This window comes from Trematomus bernacchii, unplaced genomic scaffold (assembly GCF_902827165.1).
Source record: "Trematomus bernacchii unplaced genomic scaffold, fTreBer1.1, whole genome shotgun sequence".
In the NCBI taxonomy this organism is placed as follows: domain Eukaryota; kingdom Metazoa; phylum Chordata; class Actinopteri; order Perciformes; family Nototheniidae; genus Trematomus; species Trematomus bernacchii.
The window spans coordinates 6,650,662-6,676,914 of record NW_022987851.1 but is presented as its reverse complement, the minus strand read 5'-3'; the positions used below and the strand labels follow the sequence as shown (position 1 = coordinate 6,676,914).

The window sequence follows — 26,253 nt, the reverse complement described above, 5'->3', positions numbered from 1 at the left end:
ACCTTGTTTTCATGTTTTACTGAATAACAATTATGTGTGGCCCTTTCATTTTAAGCAACATTTGAATTTCTGGTAGCAGGTCAAATGGAACCTAATTAATCTTCTTTGAAAAGGTGCAAAAAATAATCGTAGACATAGGAAACCATTTATAAACCTTCATGTTTTGCATGTTATCTTAAATGTGAGATAAGAACAAAATGTCTACGGCGTCTTATAAAAGGGTGTTCATGAAATAGAAAATACTATAATGATGCCTTTAAATACCTCAACTGTAACTCATGTGACAAATAATCTATCTATGAACAAATCTTTATGAGAGAAAACAAGTGTATTTCTCCTGTTTCAAATATATTCTATAACATATTAACCTGTCTCTTTACTGCACAGCCTCTAGGAGAGAGATGCAGAAGGACATGGAGGCTGCACCAAAGTCCTCTCCTAAAAGATTTGCTGTGGTTTCGCCAAAGCCACAGTCCCCTGGTAAGTCTTGCAATAATTAATGTTAATGTAAATACAAATTGTATGCTCATCCAGTATGTATCTGATATGGTATGTTTTTTTCTTAAGTGCTACATCGGGAGTAAAGCAGCAGTCGCAATAATGCAGCACCATCAGTTGCTACTGTACCTTTAAATTGTACAGTCACTCACTCTCTCTCTCTCTCTCAACGCTTCATTACAAGACCCATGGCAGCCTGCTGTTGTCATAGCAACAAGCTACAGGAGCAGTAATGCTGGGATGGCTCTTTCAGTAGAAAACCCTGCTGGGTCAGATTACCACAACAAGTCAGCATTTGTCCTTTTCCCAGAGAGCACACAGACAGATTATCAGCTGGGTAGAGTTACAGTTCAATTTCACTACTGCTCACATGATGCACTCATGTTTTCCCACTATGATTGTTAAGATATGAGGAGGAAACGGCAGCTCATTGATGAGCAGTGAGATGACTTGAGTAACAGAAAGACAATTTTCCACCAGGTGGGAGGATATAAACCACTGTGGCTCCAACCAATCAGCGCTTTATTTCTACAGCTACGAGAGTATACCAACTGCTAATAGTATCTGCAGTATAAATCTGCTTTTTAGTATTGCTATTGGATATTGATCAATGTTAATTCTGTTTTTGTCTATTAATTATTTTCTAAAGGTAAAAAAAATAAGAGGTGGAGTATTGTTTCAAAGAAAGTCATTAGTCAAAACAAAACACAATATTTCAATTTAATGTGATATAAAACTGAGACAAGAACACAACACTCTGAATGAAACTAGCTAATAATTGGCCTTTACATGACGTATTGTAATGTCTGTAATTTTCACTCTCGATCTTTACTTGCTGGTGCATTATTTAAGAAGAAATGGTTGATTAGTTCTAATAAAATACATATGGTATACTTGGTTATTGTGTCTGTATTTCATTAAGTTTGTTATGAGTGAAAACATTTCATCATATTGTTTTTGTCCTCCTGCTCTTTGTTTCTTTAGTTCGGGGGCGGACGGCAGCAGTTCACGGCGCTGTTCGGACTGAGCGGGCCCAGGAGATGGACCGGGTTCTGATCCAGCAGCTGAGGGAGCGCTGTGAGCAGCAGGACCTGCAGGTTCAGAGCCTTCAGGCCCAGCTAAAGAAAGCCTCTCTGTGTCTGGACGTTTTCAGCATCACTACCCAGCATTTCTGTATCAAGGTAGGCTACAGCAGAGCTCTGTGAACTCCACCGGGTTGACCTGCAAGCAATATTGGTCTTGCCATCACTTTGAGAGCCCCGTTAAATGTTTTAAAGTCCAAACCTGAATGAATCCTACATTAAAAACAGCCAGTCCCCTTCGTTCTTAGCTCTGTTTTAGGAAGCTATGACAAGTCATTCATTCACGATATTAATCCCAGTATACCATGGCTTTCATTTCTGATAAATTAACTCATTAATGTCATGAATTTGATCAATTCCAAGATTAGAAAGTTGGAGGTTCAGAAGGGATGCATTTTGAGAGATTTAAAGATATTTAATATCAATTATTTTGTAATTAGCCAAGGTCAAAACAGCCCTTGTTTGCATTTACATTTTTGTGGAACAGAAGCATAACTTGACAAGTTGAATTTGACATGCATCATGATGGATGGATCTTTGCTGGTTGGTTACTGGTTGGTTTTCATGCCACAAGGAATAACAGTAATAGCGTTTCACTTCAGCTTCTAGAATAAAGAATAAAGGAATGTCTTATTACAGAGGGTAGAAAAGTGTCATGCAGAATCCTGTATTATATGTTATCTTTTGTCCATATCAAAATGTGCATGCTAGTTAATCCTGCTGTTGCAGATATGTTCCGGGCTAATACACCCGTGTAGGAAGGGAAAGCTGTTGCAAGCGTCAGAATGCAACTACAAAGCACTACGCACCAACTACACCTGAAGCATCTAGCTTTTGATGTCAGCTTTACTTTGTTCACATAGCCTGTCACTTTGAATACGTTGGGAATACCTACAAAGCAGAAGGATGTGTCAGTAAAATGTGTGAGGAAGATGAGGGGAAATACAAATGGTGTTTTTTCCATTTCATTCAAAGGGAAATTATGTTTGATGTATAATGGCTTTTCATATCTTCATTGAGTAAATTAGAATGTATTCAATAGAGCTGGCTGGCCTTTCATGTCAGGTCTGTCCTAAAACTGCTGAATTGTCGAGTGAATGGGATACAAACACATTTGTTATCCATTTTAAATATCTGAATTGGTACGTCTCAAGCGTATTTTGCTGTTGTATAAGATGATCTCTGTTGTTGGTGTGTGTTGTGCATCTAGAGTATGGATGAAGCTCTTGTTTATTGCCCTTTCCTGGTCCTCTGCCTCCATTTCCCAGCACCACCCACGGGTTCTGCTCTACAGTAGGAGATGATATATGAGATTAGAGCTGCCAGCCTGTGCCTCGCGGTGCTATGACTGAGAGTGATTGTCTAATGGAAAGAGTACTCAAGGTCGGAGGGGGGAAGACAGCTAGGCTCCCCTTTAAAATGTTCCTTTAATTGGATTTTGAATCCCTTATAATGATTAAAGGGCAGTGTAGACGGTATTTTAGATGTATTGACCTTAAATACTGTCCAATGTCTTCCAATGTGTTCAATGTCTTCCTGTAGCCTGTCATCCAGCACCACTGTTTATCAGTACTGGTTGACTCTGTTCAGGATTTTTTAGATGTTTACAAGCATTGATAACATATTGATGAGGCTTTAGAGGGTTCAGTGTGTAAGAGAAATAGAACACCAAAGAAATAGCTTTATACTCTATAGGGTTGGGTATAACACAACACATCAAATACCTCAACATCCTTTGCTTTCACAAAATACTAACACAAAACCATTTAAATTGTATTTATGTGGATTAAATGACTAAGTGGTTAAAAGCAAATGATATAACAGCTAGGACAGTATGTACAATTCATTGTATTACATCACTTTACTGTAATGCAGCTTTTCAGAGACACTATGTGACATCACGATATCCGAAATGTAAGACAACATTAAGTCTCATATCACACTATCATTATAGTATTGATATATTGCCAATACATGGGAAGTGTTCTTGTTGCAACAAAAACATTTCATCCAAAGCTACACTTTGCTTCAGTCAGTGCTTTCTAGAGTACTTTGATATTCATTAAGCGTGTTTTCTGTATGTATCAAAATGTCTGCGTGTAGCTGTGTTCTCCAAGCTGAGTAACAGAGCAGATAATTGGTCACTTATTGATCATCTCCCTCCCCCTGCTTCTCCGGCTCCACTCTTTTTGTTTTTTTCTCAAAGATGCAAAAGCCTGTGCATGTGTGTGTGTTGCTCGCTGCCATGCGAGTAAATGTAATTCTGGGCGTGTTGGTGGGGGTTTGAGGGGAGGGCAGGCAGATCTGGGCAGGGCTGGCAGTCTTTGTTCCAGCAGGGATAAACGCCGGTCGCAAACCAGGACACGAGGTGAGGCTTCGGTCTTCCCTTCTCTCCTCCCCTCCCCATCCCTTGCCTGGTTACCTCCCCCTATGTCTCTCTTTCTGTATCTTTCTGGCACTCGCATCTGCCACTGCTGCCTCCTCCTCACTGGGCTCAGGGATGCTGCTGTCTGCTAGCCTGGAATGGGCCATTGCTGCTGTAGGCTCCATATCCTCCCTCGGTGCTTCCTGGACCGAACGGTAAAGGCAGTACATCTTCTGCAGGCAGCAGGCTATGTGCTATATGTGTGGTTGTGCGCATGTGTGTTTAGTGAGGGTGGGGGGGGGGGTCTGAGTGCGTCTGTCTATGTGAGCGTTACATTCAGTTGTTACCTAGAGACAGAGCTGGAGAACAGAGAGTAAAGCTGTGCATGATTATGCTGAGTCAAAGCAGGCTTGTGTGTCACACTGTCCTTCTATCTTTTCCCTCAGAGTTTGAGGCATTACATAACATGTTATTAATGCTCTGCTATAACCTTACACTTGTTTGCTATTTCGCCGTGTACATTGTGTCCTAACTGTATGTGATGGAGTAGTCTGGGTGATTACATGTTATTGAATGTATAGGAGGGCTCATCCTCTCAATGTCTAAGTGACATGTTTACCTGATGTTGCTGAATTTATCCTCTACAGGAAATCATCTTTCAGGTTCTCTTTTTAGAATAATGATGTCGTTTCAGCTTCCTGTTTGTTCACTGGAGCCTGCATTTTGTTAAGTCCAAACAAAAAAGCAAATGCACTTTTGGGAGGCTTTTTATGGTTCCACTGAAACTGGATTGATGTATTGATTAACTCATGACAGTATCTCATGGAAAATGAGCACCGTTACAATAACAAGCCATGTTTATTGCTTTCCAGAAAGTGACACTCAAATCTCTAGACAATAGACACAAAAAGATAAACACCACTATTGACAAGCCATTTATAATTTGTGATGAATCAAAGAAACATTAGCTAGAACATTAGCTAACCTAACAATTGATCGGGAACCACACAAATAATCAACAAGATGATCGATAATGAAACAATAATCTGTTGCAGCCCTGATCATTTATTTAGGTACCTCTTTGAGGGCTGAATATCAGATGGGAAAATTAGAATTCATGTCACACAACTCCCTGGAGAACTAAATTGGATGGGCGTTGCAGACAGAGGGAATGGTGGGTAAGAGCAAAGGTGGAGCTGAGGAGTAATACATGGAAAAAAACGTACTGACCATCCTTCATCCCTCATGAGGTCATGGCATTTTCTCCCTGATGATTGTATGCTCCAAGTAAAACCTCTTAAAGGATGACATCAATACTGCAGAGACATACTGTGTAGTCTCTCATACATATTTTACCCTCTGCTCTCTGTGTCTCTCTTTCTTTGTTTCTCGTATGCACTGCTATCTGTCACTGATCAACAGTGTGCATAACTTAAAAGATCAATAGCCATTTAGTGTATGGTGTGTCTTCCTCTGTGAGTAATAGGTGCTCTGAGGGTGTCACATATTATGAGTCCACAGTGTACACCTGTGAGGTGCAAATCATGTATAATGGGTTTTTTCAGAGTATAATTTTTCAACAATGTTATACTCCTACAGGCTACCATAAAGCATTTATTGTAAGCACAGGGGGATAGTTTGCATGTTTTGAAGTGGGGTTGTATGAAGTACTTTTTACAGTACAGTACAGTAAGTCATATCTGACAGGGAACAGAAGCCATGATACAAAATAGTAATATTCCTTCAAAGAATACTAAACGTCCACGATCCATCAATCCATTTGTGTGTGTGTTATTGTGTGACATTGATTAATCTGAAGTAACTCTTTAAAACACCAAATTCACAGAATAACACAAATAAAATAACCAATTGAGGCAGCAGTAGACCAGCAACCGTATTCCGGCTGCTAGGCTTTCTTTCTGGTGACTTCCACAGTAGTGCATTGCTTCCCTGCTCCTACTGTCTGCTTCTTCTAACATGCCAACTGTCATCTACTGTATTTAATACACTTACTATGGAAAAGTACCTTAAACAACCCCACTTTTAACAATCCTAACTTGCCTTGAATTATGAGACCCTTACCTGTTGTGATCCATGGTGAACTAGATGATACACTGATGTGAAATTGTGGTGTTTCAGAGAAAGTAATTTGTATGCAGGTCTCATTATACACATACATAATACAAACCATGTTGCTATCATTGCTCATGGGTCTTGCTCAATTATGATTTGCGAGCACCACGCAGCACAACATTGTTAATTATCTAAATCTTATCAAAAGTACAGTAGACCGGAGCTGTGTGTGACCTTTAGTCCTGTTTAATGCACATGTTCCTGCTTACATATTGGGTTCCAAATACCGTATCTCAGACTCTCTCTTTTCTTCATGCTGGATTATTTAAAGTGTAGCACAGTGGCTCTGTGTCCAGCAGTGTTCCCTTCGACAAAATACTACACACCTCTCAGTATATTGGAATACAATTAACTAGTACACAAACCTGGTAACTAATTATAATCAACCAAAAACATTCTTGTTAATTATGTTACATACATTTTAAGCTGTCAGGCTTACAGTGTAACTGTAGGTGTTTGTACGTTTATTCATACAGTTCTGAGATGTTCAATACTTTATGTGTTTCAGAGTGAGAGTGCCGTTGTGAAGGAGAGGGAACTGTCCCTGGAGCTCGCCAGAATCCGGGATGAAGTGGGTAAGTGGGATACAGCAATGACTCACTCACTGCTCTCTGCATGACGTGTTATACAGTATACTAACACAGGGAAGGGAGGAATTAGCTCTGCTGATGGAAGGCTAACCATAACTCCATAAAGCAGACACTGTGAAATATAGCCCTGTTATCATTGCTTCATATCAAACGTTAAACAAACTCTGAATGCTACAGGATTTTAATTGAATTATTTTACCAACATTTTTCAAAAATGGGCAAAAAGAGAAAACATTTGGAGGAATAACACAAAATAAATAAATTACACATTTTACAACTCTAACCTATTTTATATTCTTGTCACTTGTGATCTGAACTTGGATCTGGTGAAACGAACTGAAGCTCTATGTTGTTTTCCAGCTTTCAGTGTTGCACACTGGGAGCAACTGCAGCAGGAGAAGGAGAAACTGGAGCGCCGCTTCAAATCTGAGCTGCAGGGATTGCGGGCTCAGCAGCAGAAGGAGCTGGGAGTGCTGGAGGAGCGGCTGAAGGCGCAGCACCAGGCCGAGGGCCAGAGCCTGCAGGCCAATCAGAGGGCCGAGCTCCAGAAGCTGCGGAAAAAACAGCGAGAGCAGGTGTGTGTGCTTAGATAAAGACTGGATATCAGATGGACACTTATGTCTAAATGTGAAGTGAAAACCTAATCTCCAAAATAAGATCATTTCTCATGTGCCTACTCTAGATTGAGGAGATGAGTGAAGATCATGAGGCTTCCTTGATGGAGATGGAGACGGCTCACGACGACACTCTTGCCACTCTGCAGGAGGAGCATGCCAGGACTGTGAAGAGTAAGCGCCACGTTTTAACCCTGTTGATCTCCTCTACTGAATCACACTGCTGAAAGAAATAATATCATATTTTTTACTTAAATCAGATCTGAAGATGGCCCATGAACAGCAGACCAAATCTCTAGAAGAAGACTTTCAAAAGATCAGACTGTCACTGCAGGTAAACAGTCCTCCCTAAAAAAAACGTTTGGGAAAATACATTATTTATACTAACCTTTTAATTTGTGTCTGTTCACCAGGATCAGGTGGACACGCTGACGTTTCAGAATCGCAGCCTGAGAGATCGAGCTAAGCGCTTTGAAGAAGCTCTACGCAAGAGCACCGATGAGCAGATATTGGTAACCGCTGCATGAAACAGTACAGGGCCATGTGCTGACTGCTTTGAGCACATTTGCTGAATAAGAGCTGCTGGTGTTGTGAAGTGGTTTTTAAGACTGGTATTGGTTTTGACTCATGTTGTCTGCTGCTGTCAGGATGCGTTGGCCCCGTATAAACACATTGATGAGGACCTGAAGAGTCTGAAAGAAGTGCTGGAGATGAAGAATCAACAAATCCATCAACAGGAACAAAAGATCTCAGAACTGGAGAAAATAGTAGGCTTCAAATTTGATGTCTAGCTTCTGTTTGATTTAGCTGCAATTATGAATAACACATAAAATGTTGTTTAAGATAACGATATCAAATGACAGAAAACATCTTCATGACATACTCTGCTATGACTTTTTTTGTTTGTATGACATACTATACTTTATACCATATACCATATTTAAAGACATTTAATGGTATACTATACAATGACTTTTTATGACAACATTTTATAAAACATTGAATGACATAATATACTTGTAACTTTCTTTATGACATACTACACTATGACATTGTATGGCCTACTATACAATATAATGATTTTTTGCTAATAATAGGCTGTTAGTCTACTATAAACCCAAATATAAATGTCTCTGTCTCGAATTGTCATTTCATCATGTTACACCTGAAATATAATGTCATACCTCATTTAAAGAATTTAATGTGGTGCATCTTTCTCCTGTGTTTTCGAGCAGGCTGAAAAGAATGTGTACCTGGAGGAGAGAGTGCAAGTGTTACAGCAGCAGAACGAGGACCTGAAGGAGAGAATTGACAATAACCTTGCTGTGTCCAGGTCAGATAAGCATGCCAGTGCACATTTAAAACCAGAGGTGGAAGAAGAACTCAGATCTTGTACTTGAGTAAAGTAGAAGTACCAGAGTGTAGGAATACTCTGTTAGAAGTAAAAGTCCTGCAATCAAAATGTAACTCAAGTAAAAATACAAAAGTATTAACAAAATATATTTAAGGTACCCAAAGTAAAAATACTCATTATGCAGATTGTTCCATTTCAGAATATATTTTATCTTTTGATTATAATTATTGATGCATTAATGTGTGTATCAAAGCTAGTAAAGGTGCCGTTTCTTTTACTTTGTATAGTGCAGGGTAGCTTGTGAATTTACTCCAGGTGTAACTAAAGTCTTTTTAAAGTGTTGAATATATTTCCCATTATTAATCCAAATCTGAGAAGTAACTAAAGGTACACAATAAATGTAGTGGAGTAAAAGTAAAATATTTACCTCTGAGTTGTAGTGGAGTAAAAGTACAAAATAACATAAAATGGAAATACTCAAGTAAAGTAAAGGTATCTCAAAATTGTACTTAAGTACAGTACTTGAGTGAATGTACTTAGTTAATTCCCACACATGTTTAAAACTAGTTCTAACCTGTAGAAGTGAATGTAGGTGGACTTAAGATGGCACATTAATACAATATAAAAAGTACTTACAGAAATCTTTCATTCTGCTGCCAAAATTCAGCATCTTATCATAAAAACTGTTGATGTTCTCCAAATGTTACTTAGAAATATGTATAGTACAATATAGTGCTTAAGGGTTATCCAGTCTGTGCACATAGAGAGAACATTTGTAGACAAGCAGTGGGAAAAGCTGTTAAAGCTGTGACCTTGCAGTTGGAAAGTCCTGACTCCTGCATTTGAAAGGATTGCATTGCTAGTCATTTGTATTTTGACCTTTTCCTACTGCTTTTCTTCCTCAGGCAACTCTCTGAGGATAATGCTCACCTGCAGGTGAACGTGGAGAAGGAGAGCAACGAGAAGAAACGTCTGAGTCGCAACAACGAGGAGCTGCTGTGGCGTCTTCAGACAGGCGAACTGAGCCCTCACATGTCCCCCAGCGCCTCCCCCCTCCATCGCCCCCTCTCCGGACCAGGCTCTCCGGCCCGCCCTCACTCCTACCATCAATGACACCCTCCAGGGAGGCTATCGTATCAAACGCTTTCTTGTTTCTGGCATCGGAAACCATGATTTTGTTAAACTCTTCTTGAATGTTTAAAGGATTTAGCAGTATGTTGATGGACGGACATGATGACACGTGTGGTGCATTTCCAAAGTCAACCCCGAGTACTTTTCAACTCTGACCTAAAGAATTGTATAAAAAAGAAGGGAATTATCTTTCTCTATTCCAAATGACTGAACAGACGTGCTGTGGGACTGCAGGGGATTTTAGTCATTCTAGACTTCAGAGAGCAGGATCAAAGTACCATGCCTCATTTCCATGTTACCCCCCCCCCCCCCCCCCCCCCCCCCATCTACATCACCACCTTCTCATCCAGCGCTCTGGATGATGGCTGTACAAGACATTTCCAACATCACAAGTGCAAGGACAAACACAAGAAGCGCCTTCTCCGTCCATTCTCTCCCACCAGCAACTTCTATCTAGGCACAGGCAATACTTTGAGTAAAATCACAGAACTACCTGGTTACTCTCAAAGTGTGGATTCTTCTCTGGGGTATGTTAACATTTTCATTCTGAAATATTTCATATATCAGGAGTGTATGAATGACTACCAATCCTACCTTATCTCTCTCTCCTAGAAACTAGATATCAGTGATGACCCTGAAATGTATGATTACAACTCATAAATCCATTGAACTGCCAACTATACTATTGACTATAAGTTTGTAGAAGCGTGTAAATGTATTGCTCTCTCTAAAGCATGTTCTGTCTTCCAGTTATGCATTTTATTTTAAGGTTACCTAGAGTGTGACAATATGGCAGGAAGTGTGTAGACGGCAACACAAGTAACCTCTTATTCTTAATAAAACTCACCAGGATTTATTCAAATGAAGACAGAAAAGATATCATGGTGTTATACAAATTGTTTTGAATGTGAGATTGGCTTCAGTTAGGTTAAGAAAAGAAAATGATTTCCCACACAAGTGCAGGATCTGCAGATACCACCAAAGAGGAAACCATTAAGCACAGCAGTCCACCTTGTATTGTGGTCTATAATTGATGGCTGTCAAAATGTACAGTATTGACCTGAACACATATATCCAATATATGTTCATTATGTTGAATTTGTACAGTTCTTTTTCTTTCTCTTTTAAATTGTTGCTGTATCTGTTGCTGTACACTTTTTTGCGAACAAATACTGTATAAGGTGAAAATCTAATTTATACAATATTTCTCTTTTTGAACCTTCAAAATTGGCAAAAACCCTATTGAGAGGTAAAAACCAACATGTATGTAGGGAACAAATGTATCTAAAGTAGTTAGAACAATCCTCGAAAACTGCAAGCGGTTACCTCATTTATTATTTTAGATTATAATCTCAGGTATTGTGGAGAATAATTAGTCAGCAAAGGGAAGAAACTGCCATATCTTTTTCTTTTGGTATTAATCCCATTTTTATTTTTGCTCATGTTTACATAATCACCCAGCTCAAATGTCTGTTTTGCAGGAAATCCATTGAATGATATGATTTGAAATGTACAGAATATGTATACATATGTTAAAGAGCAAAGTGCAATCAGCAAATATGTACAAATACATTGAAGAAATGTTGCTTTAATACTATAATATAATACAAAAATCAGATCCCCTAGGCCCCCAACATGTGGAAATATGATCAAGCAGTGATATGTTTGCAGGTGAGTTGTGTTATGTATGAGCAGCAAGGCAGATATAGATTTAACTTTACTGTGTTCTGTGGAGTGGAAATGGCCTTCCTCTCCATCAGGTTCTCCGATTGCACTGATCGCCTCTGTGTCCCGTGGACATGACCTTTTACTCATTTACTGACTGTTTGTTTGACACTAGATATGAGGTTTTGTTTACAGTTTACATCCAATATTAGAAAAGTTGGTGTTTCACGTGGATGTGGGTACTTCTGTTGATTGTTTACGGTTAAGATTGTATTCAGTATATCAGAAACTGAGGCTCTGGTTTATATGAAAGCATGTCTTTATAAGGTCGTTGTGCATTGTTCTTTGTTTTACTTTTCTTGTGCTTTTGTTTTATTTATTTATTTATTTATTTGACCTCCTTCAGAACCGCAACTGTAGTTTAGCTGGTTAAAATATTGTGGTTAGTGATGAGAAATGTGTGTCTACACTGTATATGTTGCACTTTGTATTTAAGTATTAAATCACGATAAGAACATCATTTGTTCAAAAGTTATTTCCAGTGTGGATACATCTTTGATTGCATGACGTTCTTTTCTATATTTTGCCAATCTTAAAGGGAACATTTCAATAAGAAGTAATAACGAAGCGTACAGTATCTGAAAGAGATACCACTAAAGCTTATAACAGTCAAAATAACTATATAGTAATAATATAAATATTACTTCTTCATGAAGTTCTGCAGCATATCTATGGGCACAGGGAAGATGATGGTGGAGTTCCTCTCCGCTGCGATGGTGTTGAGGGTCTGCAGGTATCGCAGCTGGAGACCAGAGGGTGACTCAGCGATTATCAGGGAGGCTTCTTTCAGAGCCCTGGAAGCGTTCATCTCTCCCTCTGCAGAAATGATCTGAAACACAGACAGACAAGATTAGTTCTACAAATGTTTTCTATCAACATCCATCCTATTTCACGGTTAGAGGAAAATTAGAAAATAAATCTTCCGCCTGTTGACCTTGGCCCTGGCCTCCCGAGTGGCTTCTGCCTCGGCTGCCATGGCTCTCTGCAGCTGCTGAGGCAGCTTCACATCCTTGATCTCCACTCGCTCCACCTTGATACCCCACGGGTCAGTGGCATCATCCAGAGATCCCTGCAGAGGAATAAAGAATAATAAATACTTGGCCCACGTTGCTAAATATTGCTAGCTCCAGAAATTAGTTGTTTATTTATTTTAATTATGTTTTTTTATCAACTTTTTTTAATAACATACTATTGTACTGATTGTTTGTATTTAATGTATCTGTTATTTCAAAATCTGTTTTATAAAATAATATACTCTGACTTTATGATTTTTTAAGGCAAATTGTAACCTTTTTCTGACTTACTATATAGGCAGTTTTTAAATATATATTTTATGACATACTTTATGCCACTGTACATTTTTTGATATCCTAATGACATTCTATTCTATGACTTTTTAAGTATGTTTTATGATTTCATTAATGGCATTTTTTTTAAATACTTGAAATGGCCTACTTTGTCTCTTTTACCTAATATAGGGGCCACCAGAACATAAATTACTATTTTCCATTTCTTTCAACCATTACTTTGATATCTTTTTAGAGTGACTATGTAAAATCCTCACTTCTCACCTGCATACTGAGTGATATGCCCTCTCTGTCAGATAACAGTTCTGCCAGGTTTTTGGTCCCAAGTACATTCCTCAGGGTGGTCTGAGCCAGCAGCCGTGTGGATGAGTGTGCGTTGCTCACATTGGCCACAGAGGAGATGGGGCAGTGTATGCGGAAGTACACCACGCCGTCCACGGACACTGTCACTGAGTCTCTGGTGAGGATCTGAGAGGTGCAAAGCTGCAGTTATGATGCGGCTACTAAGTTGATCACACAGGAAGATGGTAGTCAGATTTCATTAATGATGGACAGGAGAGACACAACTGATATTCCCACATTTGGTCATGACTGGAACAAAACAACGTACCTCTTGTGGGGGGATGTCAAAAGACACAGTTCTCAGATCAACCTTCACAAAAGTATCAGTGCAGGGTAGAACAAAGAACAGACCTGGAAGGAAATAAAGACCATGCTCAGTTTGTAAAGATTGTAGATAAAGTATATTAGATCATAGCAAGGTAACTACTTTTTAAGAATGTTTTAAGAACATTTTGCCCACATTGTGTATTCATGTAGTGACAAACCTGGCCCTTTAGGTTTCCTGTCTGTGATCCGTCCGAGTCGGAAAATGACGGCTCGCTCGTACTCCTTCACTATCTGTATGTTAGAAACACAGCCATCCATATAGAGAACATAAAAAAGGGAAAAACCATTGGCGTAAAGGTAGAATTTATATCTTATCAAATCATGATTTCTCCCGAGCTACAGTAACACATACCATCTTCACATTTGATTCATTTATTTTTTTATGGATCAGTTTTTAAATATGCTGTTGGTCAGTCACCCTGTCTTAGCTAGTATATGTATTTAGGTGCCCTCAGTGTCTGTGGTATACAAAAATGGAGGACGGATATTCTGAAATTACACATTTACTAGAGTTGTGTCATCAACTAAGCATTAGCTTTAGGATTTCTGACCTACCAACAATTTTTACACAACTGACATTTTCTAAACTAGTGTACATTACTGAGAATATGCTGTACCTTAACACACATGAATAATGTGATTGGGAAGGTTGCTGTAACAAAGAGGAGGGATATGAGGACCAACAGCCAGCCGAAACATCCCAAACCTCCTGAGTTTTTATCTGTACAGAGAGAAAAGAGTAGGAGAGGAAAAGTGTTTTGCATAGTTGTCATGGCACCTTGGTTCCTCATGTATTGTTGTCATTTCCACCCTTCTCATTTTTCACTAACAATGTAATTAATATCTGAGGGGAAGTCATGTTACTTCTCATCTAGCGGAGTGACAGGGTAAGCTGCTGAACTATTGATGTACCATCCTGATAATGCTCACACTGTGGTGTAGTTGTCTCCTTTAGTTACAGACAGGATATTACAGGAAGCATTCAAAGTCTGAGGGTAGATTGTTCAGTCAGTATAGGGCTGCAACAAACACTAATTTTAATAATCTATAGTATCATGATTATATTGTTCTTGATAAATAATTTATTAATTAAAAAGAAAAAACAGTAGATGCGAAAAAATTAAATTGCATGCAACATCAACATTTTTGCAAATTTGTGCAAAAAGACAAAATATAGAAACACCAATACTGTACAAGCAAAGACTTGGATTAAGAATGGGAAATGGAATTTAACTTAATTAAACAGTTGAAAACAAAATAAAGTAATAAACTAAATGCTTTATAAACAATTGAAGTTAGTTTTGTGCCAAAGAATTGTGTCATCTCTGATTATCTGATAAACAGTGACATCCCTCCTTGATCCCTATAAAGCACAATATGCTATCCCTGGCATTTTAATCCTCATTTAATGACAGTCACAGACTCATTTTTTGATGGATCATAAAAAGTATTTACCTTCCACATTCTCCACAGCAATCTGAAGTTTATCCTGTGTAACCATCTCCGCTGTGCTGGACGTTGTTGAGGTCATTAGTGAGTTTGTTGTCGGAGTGATGGATCAAGTGAAACAGTGCAGCGCCTGTTTACCTGTTTGTTCTCCCTGCTGGGTGTGGCCTGGCCCCTCCCCTCATCATCTGACACACGTAAACGCATACCCCCTACTTGGTGTGTGACTCTTGGACTCACCTTGTAGTGCCAACTGGTAACATGAACCACAGAGCCAAACCAGTCTATGGCTCCTGTGTTTGAAAGCTCAAAGTTTAGCTCCTGTGCTCTTCCATTATACTCTAACCTTCACGCCCAGTCTGAGTCGGACACCTGTTGAGTGCAGCTTATGAATAAACAATAAGTGGCATCGAAGTCGTGAAACATGAGAGCATGTACAGGCACAAGGAGATGTGATCATGCTCTCCTACTTTCTCATGGTTTTGTTGTTTATGTTTATGTTTTGTAGTTTTAAAGGTCTCCTATTATGCTATTTTTAGGCATATATTATGGGTCTCAGATATATACAAAATGTAATATATAAAAAGAACATGTCTATGATGTGTTTTGCTCATAATACCAAACAGATCATGCATTGTAGACATCCCTCATATCCCTCTATGTCAGCCCTGTTAGAGAAATGCTGATTTTGGGTCCTTAGCTTGAAAAAAAAAGGGGAGCTTGAGCCTGCTCAGAATTTTACGAGATACAGCTAAATGCTGCCGTGATTAAATGCCATATCATGTTCCAAACCACATCAAGGATTATTTCTGAAACAGTATGGAGCTCAAATGCTTTCTCTCTTGCGGGTTTACCACAAGGTGAGTTCCTTTTTTTATTTCCTTCTTTTTTATACATACTCTCTCCAGTACAGCTTAGCTCTGAGTGTTAGCGATGCTTGCTAATGTAAACAAAGACCATATTACGTCCAAAGAAAATGTCGGGCATTGTTTCTGATAGCGAAGTTTCTGATAGTGCCGTGGGTCCACATTTCCGATATGACGTCATATCGGACGCAAATCTATATCAGCTCCGTTGTACCCCCCGTTTTTAGAGATTTGGGGACACATATTTATGTATAAAAGACATAAAGTGCATTTTTCATGATAGGTCCCCTTTAAGGTTTAAATAATGTAGTTTGTGTTTGTTTCCTTTTCGTGGTTTAAGTATACGTTTAAGTATTGTTGTTTAAGGTGAAGGATATTTGTACTGTGACATTATTCTTAAAATGTCACATATCTGATGAATTATTTTGTTTTTAATCAGTAACGCCAGCCTCAGTCCAAAAGTCTTTATTCCAGTTTCAGCCTTCAACAGCGACCACATCCACCAGCAGCCTCCAGACGGTGTCCAGGCTGCAGGGATGACCAGGTGACACATTACATTTTTCTAATTGTTCTCAATGCACTCCTTAAGATCCTTTTATTTTGACAAAGCAATCCTCTGCAGAGTATCTGATGTAAATGCTCCTCTTTTGAGATTATAAAAGTATGTTAATGATGTTTACTGGAACCTGACTTTTTCTCATGTGTTGCTGTCCTTCTCCAGGTGCCAACTTTAACCCAAAAGCGCCGGCGCCCTGCTGCTGCTGCTGCTGCAGAACTTCCCCAGAAAAGGAAGCAGAACTCCGGAGCCCCTCCTTCCATAATGTCTATATTCAAATAAAGGATGTTAAACAGCCAGACAAAATTACTTAATTCTCTGATGTAAAGCTGTACTGTACTAATGGATTTTGAGTTGTGGAGACGTAACAACTGACATGTGAGCTGCTGGTTACCATCATTTCTCAGTGAGGTGTCTTTAATTGACCACATGATACTTCATCACATGACAGTTGCACACTGCAGTACGCTTCATGATGAGTGCATGTGAATCTGGTTCAGTTGTTCACCACAATAGACAACAGGCTCACTTTGACCTCTTGTAAAATGTATGGAAGTTTATGGGTTTGGTGCAATCTTGATCAATTTGTGAGTTTTAGGAATTGTAAATGGGAAAAATTAACAAAAGCTGAATAAAGACTATGTAAGAGCTCTGAAGCCAAATGTGTTATACTGTAGATTTCACCATCATTTCTTAGCAGCTGCATTTATTTTCAGAAAGAATATCACTTACTCCTATTTGTCGTAGTTTTACTGTTACGAAACTTCATTTCAGACCACAATTAATGTAACAAAGGTATGGTTTTGAACAGATATTTGACATGCATGCATGTTTTTCCTGTTGCTAGAGGTCTCCATGTTAGTGCAAACAGTACCCTCTTGTGGTGAGAAAGTATTTTTAACAAACAGAAGGTTAAAAAAAGAAGAAATGCTAAAGAGGTTGTGTGGTTGCACATGCTTTCATAATCTGATTGTTAGTCAGATTTTTATTGCATCTAATTTTTTTTGCTCGTTTTGTATTGAATTCGAACTCAACATTAGGTGAAAAATAATGAGCTTTTTGTCAGGTTAACAGAGTTCTTCTAAAGTAAATGTAATCATTAATATGGCCAAGCAGAACAGCTGAACAGCTTGAACTGCCTTCAGGTCATCATGTGTGGTGAGGTATAAACCAGGCCTCACTCAAACATATTCACAGGGAAAGTACTACATTAATACTTGTGGATATACTGATTAAAGCTTTATTTTTTTTAATCACTGTGGCCAGCACCGCACAAAATGTGTTTATCATATTCAAATACATCCATACCAAAAGTATTTTCAGTATTTTTAAGTGACATTTAATCAAACATTAAGACACAATCTAAGTCATTTCATTTTAAAAATACACAAGGACGAGAGAGTGTTTCAGCACAATACTTTCTGTGTGTGGAGACACATCAGTAACCAGCCGTATCCATCATAAACTTGCGACTGAGCTCGTAAGCCAGGAAGAGGGCTCCGTTGACAGGGAAGGTGCGTATCATGGTGGGAGTCAGGCCTGAGTACAGAGCAGTGAAGCCTGTGGGACAGGAGAGAGAGAAGCAGCCACACGGGTCATTCCCCGCTGAGGAGTCAGGCCCCCAGATCGGGCCAATTAGAAACAAGATTCATCTACAGTGTGTCAGTTATACCAGCAGTGGTGCATTCAGAGCCTTTCTCTTCAGCTCTCCTTTTGACACACTCAGGGCTAGTTTTATAGTTTTTGCTTACAAAAAGAGGCTTGAAGTGTAAAGATGTGCCACTATTTAACTCTCCTGTGTTCGTTTCTCTACCCTTCCTCTGGTGGAGGTGACCGGTCCAATTTGACCGGTCTGTTTCAACTGCTCTTAGATTAACACAAAAAACATTAACCATCCCTACATTTTATTTAACAACCTTTAAAGCTGTGAATAATGTCTCCGACTACTGGTTTACACGAACAACTGCAGTGAAAATACATAGAATAGACACTGAAAATGTATTCCAAAATTAACATGGTTGTCGATTTGTGGGTGTGTACTATCTGATTGATGAACATAATTTAGGGTTACCCATTCATTCCCTATGGCTGTCGTTTCTGACCGGGAACACAATAGGATTAAGAAAGTTGATTTAACCACTCAAAATTCTGTGAAAGTGGTGATCAGCAATTGTACATGTCCAAAGGCCTACTGTGGAGGACATCATAAGGCCTTTAATCGATTAAATGTAAAATACAATATTTGTATGATTGATGAGAGTAGTAAAGCGGTCAGATTTGACCCGAACAATATTGCAAAAACCCACATAGAAATTGTGACATTTGATTGAAGTGCCCTCCCTAAGCTCCATGTGATTGGTAAGGGTAGTTTCATTTGTGACATGTCAATAATCATGTCAGTGTCAAGCTTTGGCCTTTTTAATGTATTATCTTCTAAATGTACTAAATCAATTATTAGACGTGTTTCATACACTCTGACGCCAAGTTATCCTCCACATCATGGCAACAGATGGTGCAGATGGTAGTGCATGTGGTTGTGACTAAGTACATTAAGCATGTACACTTCCTTCATAAATCTTACCTTTTTCTTGCTTCCTTGTTTTTCACTTTTTTACAGCTTTAATGTTGTTGTGCATGGAGAATATTCAAATCTCTACATCCGCAAGCTATTCTCTTCTTATGCTGGACAACCTTTATTTTATACATACTAATATTCATGTATTACGACTTGTTATGCAATGGTGTCTTCATTGTTGTTTTCAAGTCTAACAAATCTGATGTGTGTCAGTCTTACCCCATCTCCTTCATGACCTAATTGGATGATTTGAATATTTCCGGATAGCTTTTTTCTTATTATGTACATCTACTTGCAACATGAGACAGTACAGCCATGAACAGATACTGTATGTGTAAATAATTTGTAATACTTTCAGATGCCGGTCACTCCGACATTTCTCTCAAAAATGCCAACCGAAAACAACTCCCTGAAAGGTTTATTCTATCAGTATAGAAAATAAAGTGCATATTGGAAATGTAAAACCACAAGTCTCACTGTGTTTAAAGAACATTGTTTTCCCCAGATGTATAAGAGAATGAAACAGCATTAACACAAATGTTCGATAATCCTTTTTTTGTCCTCTTAAGGGCAGAATTATGTCTCTGAAGAGGTTGTTTCTGATTTGAATGTCTAAACTGGTTATGAACCGAATGAGAGAAGAGTCTAGAGTCTGTTTTGTGTTTGAGTCAACACTTTTCTCTACAGAACCGGTAGTTCACAAAAAGCCAAATTATACAGTTGTTTTCTTTTGCACACTGATTATAAGGATGTATGATGTAAAACAGTCAGCTTTGCAACCTATATTTAAGAAGACAACAGATCAATGGGAGAATTGAATAACTGTTCAGCCATTCAGAATCAGAAGGATTTCTATTTGAGTATGTACGTTCAAAACTTACCCTCAGTGCGTATAACACCCATGAAGGTCTTCATGAAGCCCTCTTGCCTCCCAGCTAAAGAGTAAACCTGGATCCTGGACTTCACACAGTCAATGGGATAAACCGTCAACCAGAGACAAGCTCCTCCAAATCCACCGCTGAACATGAGGGGAAGAATACCTGCAAAGACCAACGTTATTTTTGTGGGGGCAGAACACAAAAACAAAAGGACATGCGGCAATAATGAAACAACTCATGAAAGATGAATGACCAATAATTATCATACCTATACTATCTTTGTCCGTGCCCTTATACTGCGCAAATTTAGTCCGACACAGTTCATAGGCCCCAAAGAAGCAGAAGTAACCTGGTATCTCCCTCACTATGGTGGATGTGAGTCCTTGGTAGAAACCCAAGGGGCCATCAGTCTTCAACACTGTCTTCACTACTGTCCACACAGTGCTGAAGTCACATAAAAAAAAACACTCAACAGGGTATTAGCTTCAAATATATGTTGTGCTCTCTACAATGTGTCATTTTTTTCACACCAACCTTTTCTGGCCGATTGCTATCTTGCCAGATGCTTCCATTTCGTGCATGGCCTGCAGGCGACATTTCACCAGCTCACTGGGGCAAAGTGCCATGGAGGAAAAGATGGAGGCTAAAGACCCTACGCATGCCTTCTGAATATCACTGTGAAAATAAATAAAATAATACTAATAAACAATCAACCTTGGTCTTCAGGATAAGTCAGGTCCTTTTAAGATAAAATCATCTGTTCATACACAGTATGTTTTTGAAAACAACGTGCATTAAATGGAGAAAGGCCTTAGGAATGTACCTAAGATAATTTTCTAAGAGGGTTACATTTACTTGTCGAAGAAAAGTGTTCAGCACACAAAGTCAACCTGTTATTAAATATCAAGGGACTGGCTACTGGGTACATGCCTGATATGACTTGGAACAAAGTAATATTGTTGCATCCAGTTACAATGAGCACTGAATTCCTTGTCATATTATACTATCTTTTCTCATGCTGCTCACAGTTTGACATGGAGAGTCGCAGCAATCAAGAATATTAAAGTGGTTTGGTTAACAGAATAAAGAACAATGTATTGGTTTAAAGGTTAAATGTTAACATTTATGTTTGTACATGCAGTACCACTGTTATGAAGTTCTTTTTTAGTGTGCAACCAAGGATTATCTTTTTAGAGATTATCTCTCAGTTAATTTTCAATAGTACAAGGTGACATGCAGGGTGTAGCTGGAGGGACCACTGAATTATAGAGGAGTTGGAAATTAGCTTTCATTACCTTTTTTGACCAAGACAATTCTAAGAAAAGTCACACTGATGCTCTGGGATGTAAGTCAAATAACTACAGTCTTGGATCATGGTAATATCTGTTATGTCATTCAATACAGATAAGTCAAAATATTGCTCACCACAGAGAGCGGTGAACACAGACAAATAGACAGAAATGTCAGTGTCAAACCTGAGATGGGCCCCTTTCTCCATACTGGACACAAATCGGATCACATCCTGGCAGAGACCATAACTGAGGAAGAGCACAGCGTTCTCACTGATGTTGGCTATAAGGGCTGGGGATATTCCTTTGTAGAGACCATGTAAGCCCACCTGTCTGAAAGTGGATGTGAAGCAGTGGATGAAGCCGCGGTACAGGGTGGGGAAGGTCTGCATCTTCACCTTTGCTGTGTCAAAGGGCTGACCGCTCAGCACGCAAGCTGTACCCCCTGGGGAACACATTATAGACATGTAATAAGAGAGAAGACATGACTCATCAGAGCAGGGTGTTGTAGCATTTTGAACACTTTGTTATTGTCATGCATCGTAGTGTCGAAGCACACCCACCAAGGGTAAAATGCACCTTCAGAAATGCAACTAGATATACCATCACTACTCTATAAATAATAATTGTATTACCATGGATCACAGTTAAATGATGATGTCAAATAAATGAAAGGATACAATTATTTGACAAACACAAACACACACACACACACACACACACACACACACACACACACACACACACACACACACACACACACACACACACACACACACACACACACACACACACACACACACACACACACACACACACACACACACACACACACACACACACACACACACACACACACACACACACACACACACACACACACACACACACAGCATGTTTGATTATGCAGTAGATACATTACCCATTGCTCCAGCTGAGAAGTCGATGATGGCCTGGATTATAGGATGTGGAGCCATGATCATTTATATGATTCTGTAAAACTGAAAATGGAATCTATTTATCAACCGTGGCATCATCTCTTCAACATAGAAATCATTTAGCCAGAGGTGGGAAGTAACTAAATACATTTACTCAAATACTACACAGTAAACATTTTAGAAAACGTTACATTTTATATAAGGGGGGACCGTTATCAAAAAAGTATCATTTGTATAAGGGGGACACTTATCAAAGAAATTACATTTTATAATAGGGAGGACCCTTATCAAAAAAGTACAATTCTTATAAGGGGGGACCCTTATCAAAAAAGTTAAATTTAATATAAGGGGGGACCCATATCAAAAATGTTGACCAATCACAACAGAGCCGGCCAGCTAACCAATCAGAGCAGACAGTGCTCTGGTTTCAGACAGAGGGTGAAAAGAGGTGCTGCAGCACAGGCAGTATGAGAAAAATAAAGAGCTTTTTGAAAAGTCCCTTTAAAAAAAGTAGCAATACTATAGAGTAAAAATATTGCATTCAAGATCGCAATCAAGTAAACGTACAACACTTGAGTAAAAATGACTCATTATGCAGTATGGCCCATTTTAGAATATCATGTATATTACATTGTTGTATTATGTTAATATGTTTTCCTCACTTTAAGTCGGAGAAGTTTAAAAATCTTCAGAAAAAAAGACCATCAGAAATGTGTTTGTCTACAACACAAACATTATACTTGATGCAACAATATTATCTAGAAATGTCACATATAAATACAATTATATACACACATGAAGGCCATTTTTCTGCACGATGACTACTTTCACTTTTGTATACTTTAAGTACATTTTGCTAATTATACTTTTGTACTTAAACTTAAGTAAGATTATAAATGCAGGACTTTCACTTGTTATGAAGTATTTTGACACTAATGCATTGGTACTATTACCCAAGTAAAGCATCTGAATACTTCTTCCATCACTGAATTTAAGATGTGGTTTTGAAGGAAGAAAGAACATGTCACATTTCTGTGAAGCCAATCCAGACACATTGCATACTCACCCTGAGTCTCTTAATCTTTGTTTCTCTCCGAGACAGCAACTTTAAAAAGATTAGTTTGCACTACAGTCTATAGGCGAGTCCAAGTGGGCACAAGATGAGCCTTTTCTTATACGAGGTATTTTCCTATAGGCCTACTACACCCATACAACCATCTCAATTCGCAAAATGAAACCTGTTTAATTTGGTATGTTTTTAGGTATCATCCCCCCCTGGTTTAATTTGGTATTTGTTTAGGTATCATCCCTCAAGTTCATCATCTTCAAAGCCCCTTCCTCATTCAAAATTATCCTCATCTATCGGCCCCCTAAACCAGGGGTTCCCAACCTTTATTGTGCCAAGGACCGGCAGATACATTAAAAAAAAATCGCGGACCGGTTGTCAATTTTAACTGATTTTAATATTTACTCACCACCAGCAGGTAGCAACAGAGGCTAATTGTATGTAACAGCCTGAACAAATACTAGAACAATATGCATCCAAAACATATTAACAAAGTTTAAAAAAGAACCGGTGTCATTTTTTGGTTTTTCGGAAAACCAAAAAACCGACGTTATTCAGTTTTTAAACCAAAACGGGAAAACAGATAAATTAACGTTTTGGTTTTGTTTGTATGATTTACGGATAATCCATTGAATGCTGGGAAAACGAGGAGAAGCCGCATTATGAACACTGGCATTTGTTTTCAGAAGATATTATGATAGTGTCGTTCGTTCCGGTGCACTCCGACAGCATTAGCACTACATCGAGATTAAGATTAAACTAATTTATTTTGGGAACAGCCGCATATATGGAGTTAGCCATATGTGTGTAAATTACTGTTCATAAACATTTGAAAACAAATGCCGGTGTCGGACAGACACAAACACACCGAACACACAGAGCTGAGCTGAGCAGAGCACATACACACACACATCATGCGCCTTGGTGACTGACTGGACATCTCCTTCATAAAACTAATAAAAGGGGGAGTAATCGGGCAGTTCGATGTGTGTAGATGTGTGTGTATAGGTGTGTGTGGTTAACACGTAGCAGCCTGCAGTCACTCTTAAGCTGTTCTGATGAAGTTAAACACAGTCATACTGGTGCTGCACTTCTCAGAAGCGGAGTATACGTGCCGCTGCCTCCGGATGCTGCAGCCGTTTTAAGAAGTGAAGGAGGGTTTCCTTCTATAAAGCAGCTGCGGGCAGCAGATCGTGAGAGTCCCGGACATTAATTCATAGATCAAGGCAGACTGGTTTACTCTTCTGTTTTGCCAATCCGGTGCTTAAACAAATAGCTCTACACCCCTGGCCGACATGTCCTTAAAATGAAGTCCGAGTTTGAAATATATCTCAAATAATGTATGCACCACCATTTCCCCACATAAACATAACAGTCTGCAATCAAACGGTTGTCTCCTGTGCGCTCCTCTTCCTACTTGGCGCACCGGTAACATGCTCGTGCGCACCTTATAAGGCTGAGCCGCCGAATCCCTCATCATAAAAGCCATTTTCAACGGTTTTCTGGTGAAAGATTAACTAGCTACTGGATGAAATAATATGACTGGTGGCATAGGTGCGAAAATTAAACACTTTTTGAAAAAATATTATGATAAAATATTTTTATATATTTATAATTCTGCAAATATTACGATAAACTCACAGCTATTTCGCGGCCCGGCAGTAACACCTCTGCGGCCCGGTACCGGTCCGCGGACCGGGGGTTGGGAACCCCTGCCCTAAACCACATCCCTCCTTCCTCTCACTTAACTCCTCAAAACTAGCTTAATCCTCCCTACTTTTCGACCTTAACATGACTATTGAGTCACCCACCTGCGAGCTGTCATTCAAATTCTCTACTCTAATAGACAATTTACTGTCAACCAAAACGTCACCTTCCCGACCCATGCCAAAAGACACATCCTCGACTTTGTCTTCTATAAAAACCTCCCAATACCTTGGCGTAATGTTTGGCCCCACCCTTTCCCTCGATCCTATCATCTGCCAAGTAATCAAAACCAAATTTTACCAGCTCTGCAAAGATCTGACCCTCTCCCTGAAATTACAACAGTCTCATAGTTAGGAATTATTTATTAATTTATATAGTTATTCTGTCGGTCTTCAGTTCTTAAAATCTTCTCACTTAACTCCCCAAACTAGCTTCATCCTCCCTACTTTTCGACTTTAACATGACTATTGAGTCACCCAGCTGTCATTCAAATTGTTCTTTATTATGTCGGACCTGGTAGTTCATTTTTAGCGGCTTTATCTCTCACACACACACACACACACACACACACACACACACACACACACACACACACACACACACACACACACACACACACACACACACACACACACACACACACACACACACACACACACACACACACACACACACACACACACACACACACACACACACACACACACACACACACAATAAACGAATCCAAACAATAACAATTAATAAAATAATTATAAAATAGGAATAAAAAGGCAATTAAGTTAAAAGTTATATTAAAAATGTAGGTCTTCAGTTGTTAATAGGTATGAACGCTCTCTGCTGGTCTAGTTGGGAGGGCACATTGGGGAGGGCGAAGTTCATTTTTATTGTGTTCAATATGTTCATAATTATTGTGTTCAATATGTTGTTAATAGAAAAATAAGGTTTCTTTTTCCTGCATTACAACAGCATTTTTAATAACAAAATTATTGGCAAACATTAGGGCATATTTAGCAGATATTCCATACTGCACTAATAACATTTATCCACACATAGGGAAACAGATTTTGTAAAATTATGCATCAATATTAAATGATGTCACTCATATGCTGTTGCTAATGCAGGTTTTGCTTTGCCTTCAATGTAGCCTAGAAAAGCAAAAGGCACTGGTAATTGGTACTCCCAGTTTACTGGGATGGGGTTCGATTCCCTGCGGTGTCCTGCTGGTTTCTTTGGCATGTACATTAAAGATCATATTATTTACTACTATAATAATGATAATTATCAAAGTATTACTAATTAGTATCTCATACAACTGACACAAGCTTCCAAAAACTCTCAAAACTGTCAAGAAATATCAATAAAATAAGTATAAAATAGGAATAACATGCAATTCAGTTATAAGCTATATTACAAAGTTGGGTCTTGGGTCTGCTCTTAAAAGTATGAAAGTTTGTGCTGGTA

General features: G+C 38.9%; 4 protein-coding genes across 6 annotated transcripts in view; 1 reads left to right on the top strand and 3 right to left on the bottom strand.

The window, feature by feature from the left end:
• LOC117468998 (mitochondrial ornithine transporter 1-like) overlaps positions 1-13 on the bottom strand; it is a 3,054-nt gene extending 3,041 nt beyond the window's left edge. Inside the window, exon 1 of the mRNA XM_034113391.1 lies at positions 3-13. Within this exon, the coding sequence (XP_033969282.1) occupies positions 3-13 (11 nt within the window). The remainder of the gene's footprint in view (positions 1-2) is intronic.
• Positions 14-4,075: 4,062 nt separating this feature from the next.
• Positions 4,076-10,064, top strand: LOC117469048 (microtubule-associated tumor suppressor candidate 2-like). 2 transcript variants are annotated; one of them, XM_034113441.1, is made up of 9 exons: positions 4,076-4,160; positions 6,587-6,653; positions 7,029-7,243; positions 7,351-7,456; positions 7,543-7,616; positions 7,696-7,794; positions 7,930-8,049; positions 8,518-8,615; positions 9,542-10,064. In XM_034113441.1, the coding sequence occupies exons 1-9, from the start codon at positions 4,104-4,106 to the stop codon at positions 9,747-9,749; spliced, it is 1,044 nt and encodes a 347-aa protein (XP_033969332.1). In that variant the 5' UTR covers positions 4,076-4,103; the 3' UTR covers positions 9,750-10,064. The 2 variants fall into 2 exon arrangements, with proteins under 2 accessions (XP_033969332.1, XP_033969331.1); XM_034113440.1 differs by having other exon boundaries at positions 8,515-8,615.
• Positions 10,065-10,105: 41 nt separating this feature from the next.
• LOC117469047 (erythrocyte band 7 integral membrane protein-like) lies at positions 10,106-15,053 on the bottom strand. 2 transcript variants are annotated; one of them, XM_034113438.1, is made up of 7 exons: positions 14,924-15,007; positions 14,096-14,189; positions 13,627-13,699; positions 13,410-13,492; positions 13,064-13,267; positions 12,427-12,561; positions 10,106-12,321 (listed from the first exon to the last, which is right to left on the bottom strand). In XM_034113438.1, the coding sequence occupies exons 2-7, from the start codon at positions 14,165-14,167 to the stop codon at positions 12,133-12,135; spliced, it is 756 nt and encodes a 251-aa protein (XP_033969329.1). In that variant the 5' UTR covers positions 14,168-14,189; positions 14,924-15,007; the 3' UTR covers positions 10,106-12,132. The 2 variants fall into 2 exon arrangements, with proteins under 2 accessions (XP_033969329.1, XP_033969328.1); XM_034113437.1 differs by having other exon boundaries at positions 10,107-12,321; positions 14,086-14,189; positions 14,924-15,053.
• A 2,551-nt stretch (positions 15,054-17,604) lies between these two features.
• Positions 17,605-23,223, bottom strand: slc25a15a (solute carrier family 25 member 15a). The gene is made up of 7 exons (XM_034113291.1): positions 23,083-23,223; positions 22,001-22,079; positions 21,265-21,523; positions 20,324-20,464; positions 20,058-20,233; positions 19,793-19,951; positions 17,605-17,896 (listed from the first exon to the last, which is right to left on the bottom strand). The coding sequence occupies exons 2-7, from the start codon at positions 22,059-22,061 to the stop codon at positions 17,775-17,777; spliced, it is 918 nt and encodes a 305-aa protein (XP_033969182.1). The 5' UTR covers positions 22,062-22,079; positions 23,083-23,223; the 3' UTR covers positions 17,605-17,774.
• Positions 23,224-26,253: the final 3,030 nt, after the last annotated feature.

Excerpts from the sequence above, each read along its gene's own strand:
- LOC117469048 (XM_034113440.1), top strand. The coding sequence starts at position 4,104 with ATGGGCCATTGCTGCTGTAGGCTCCATATCCTCCCTCGGTGCTTCCTG. Across the intron at positions 6,654-7,028 it reads CAGAATCCGGGATGAAGTGG|CTTTCAGTGTTGCACACTGG; the intron begins GTAAGTGGGATA and ends GTTGTTTTCCAG. Across the intron at positions 7,457-7,542 it reads GCATGCCAGGACTGTGAAGA|ATCTGAAGATGGCCCATGAA; the intron begins GTAAGCGCCACG and ends TACTTAAATCAG.
- LOC117469047 (XM_034113437.1), bottom strand. The coding sequence starts at position 14,999 with ATGACCTCAACAACGTCCAGCACAGCGGAGATGGTTACACAGGATAAA. Across the intron at positions 13,268-13,409 it reads TTGACATCCCCCCACAAGAG|ATCCTCACCAGAGACTCAGT; the intron begins GTACGTTGTTTT and ends TGCACCTCTCAG. Across the intron at positions 12,562-13,063 it reads GCATATCACTCAGTATGCAG|GGATCTCTGGATGATGCCAC; the intron begins GTGAGAAGTGAG and ends ATTCCTCTGCAG.
- slc25a15a (XM_034113291.1), bottom strand. The coding sequence starts at position 22,061 with ATGATCATGGCTCCACATCCTATAATCCAGGCCATCATCGACTTCTCA. Across the intron at positions 20,465-21,264 it reads GAGAAAGGGGCCCATCTCAG|TGATATTCAGAAGGCATGCG; the intron begins GTTTGACACTGA and ends TTATTTTCACAG. Across the intron at positions 20,234-20,323 it reads ATAGCAATCGGCCAGAAAAG|CACTGTGTGGACAGTAGTGA; the intron begins GTTGGTGTGAAA and ends ATGTGACTTCAG.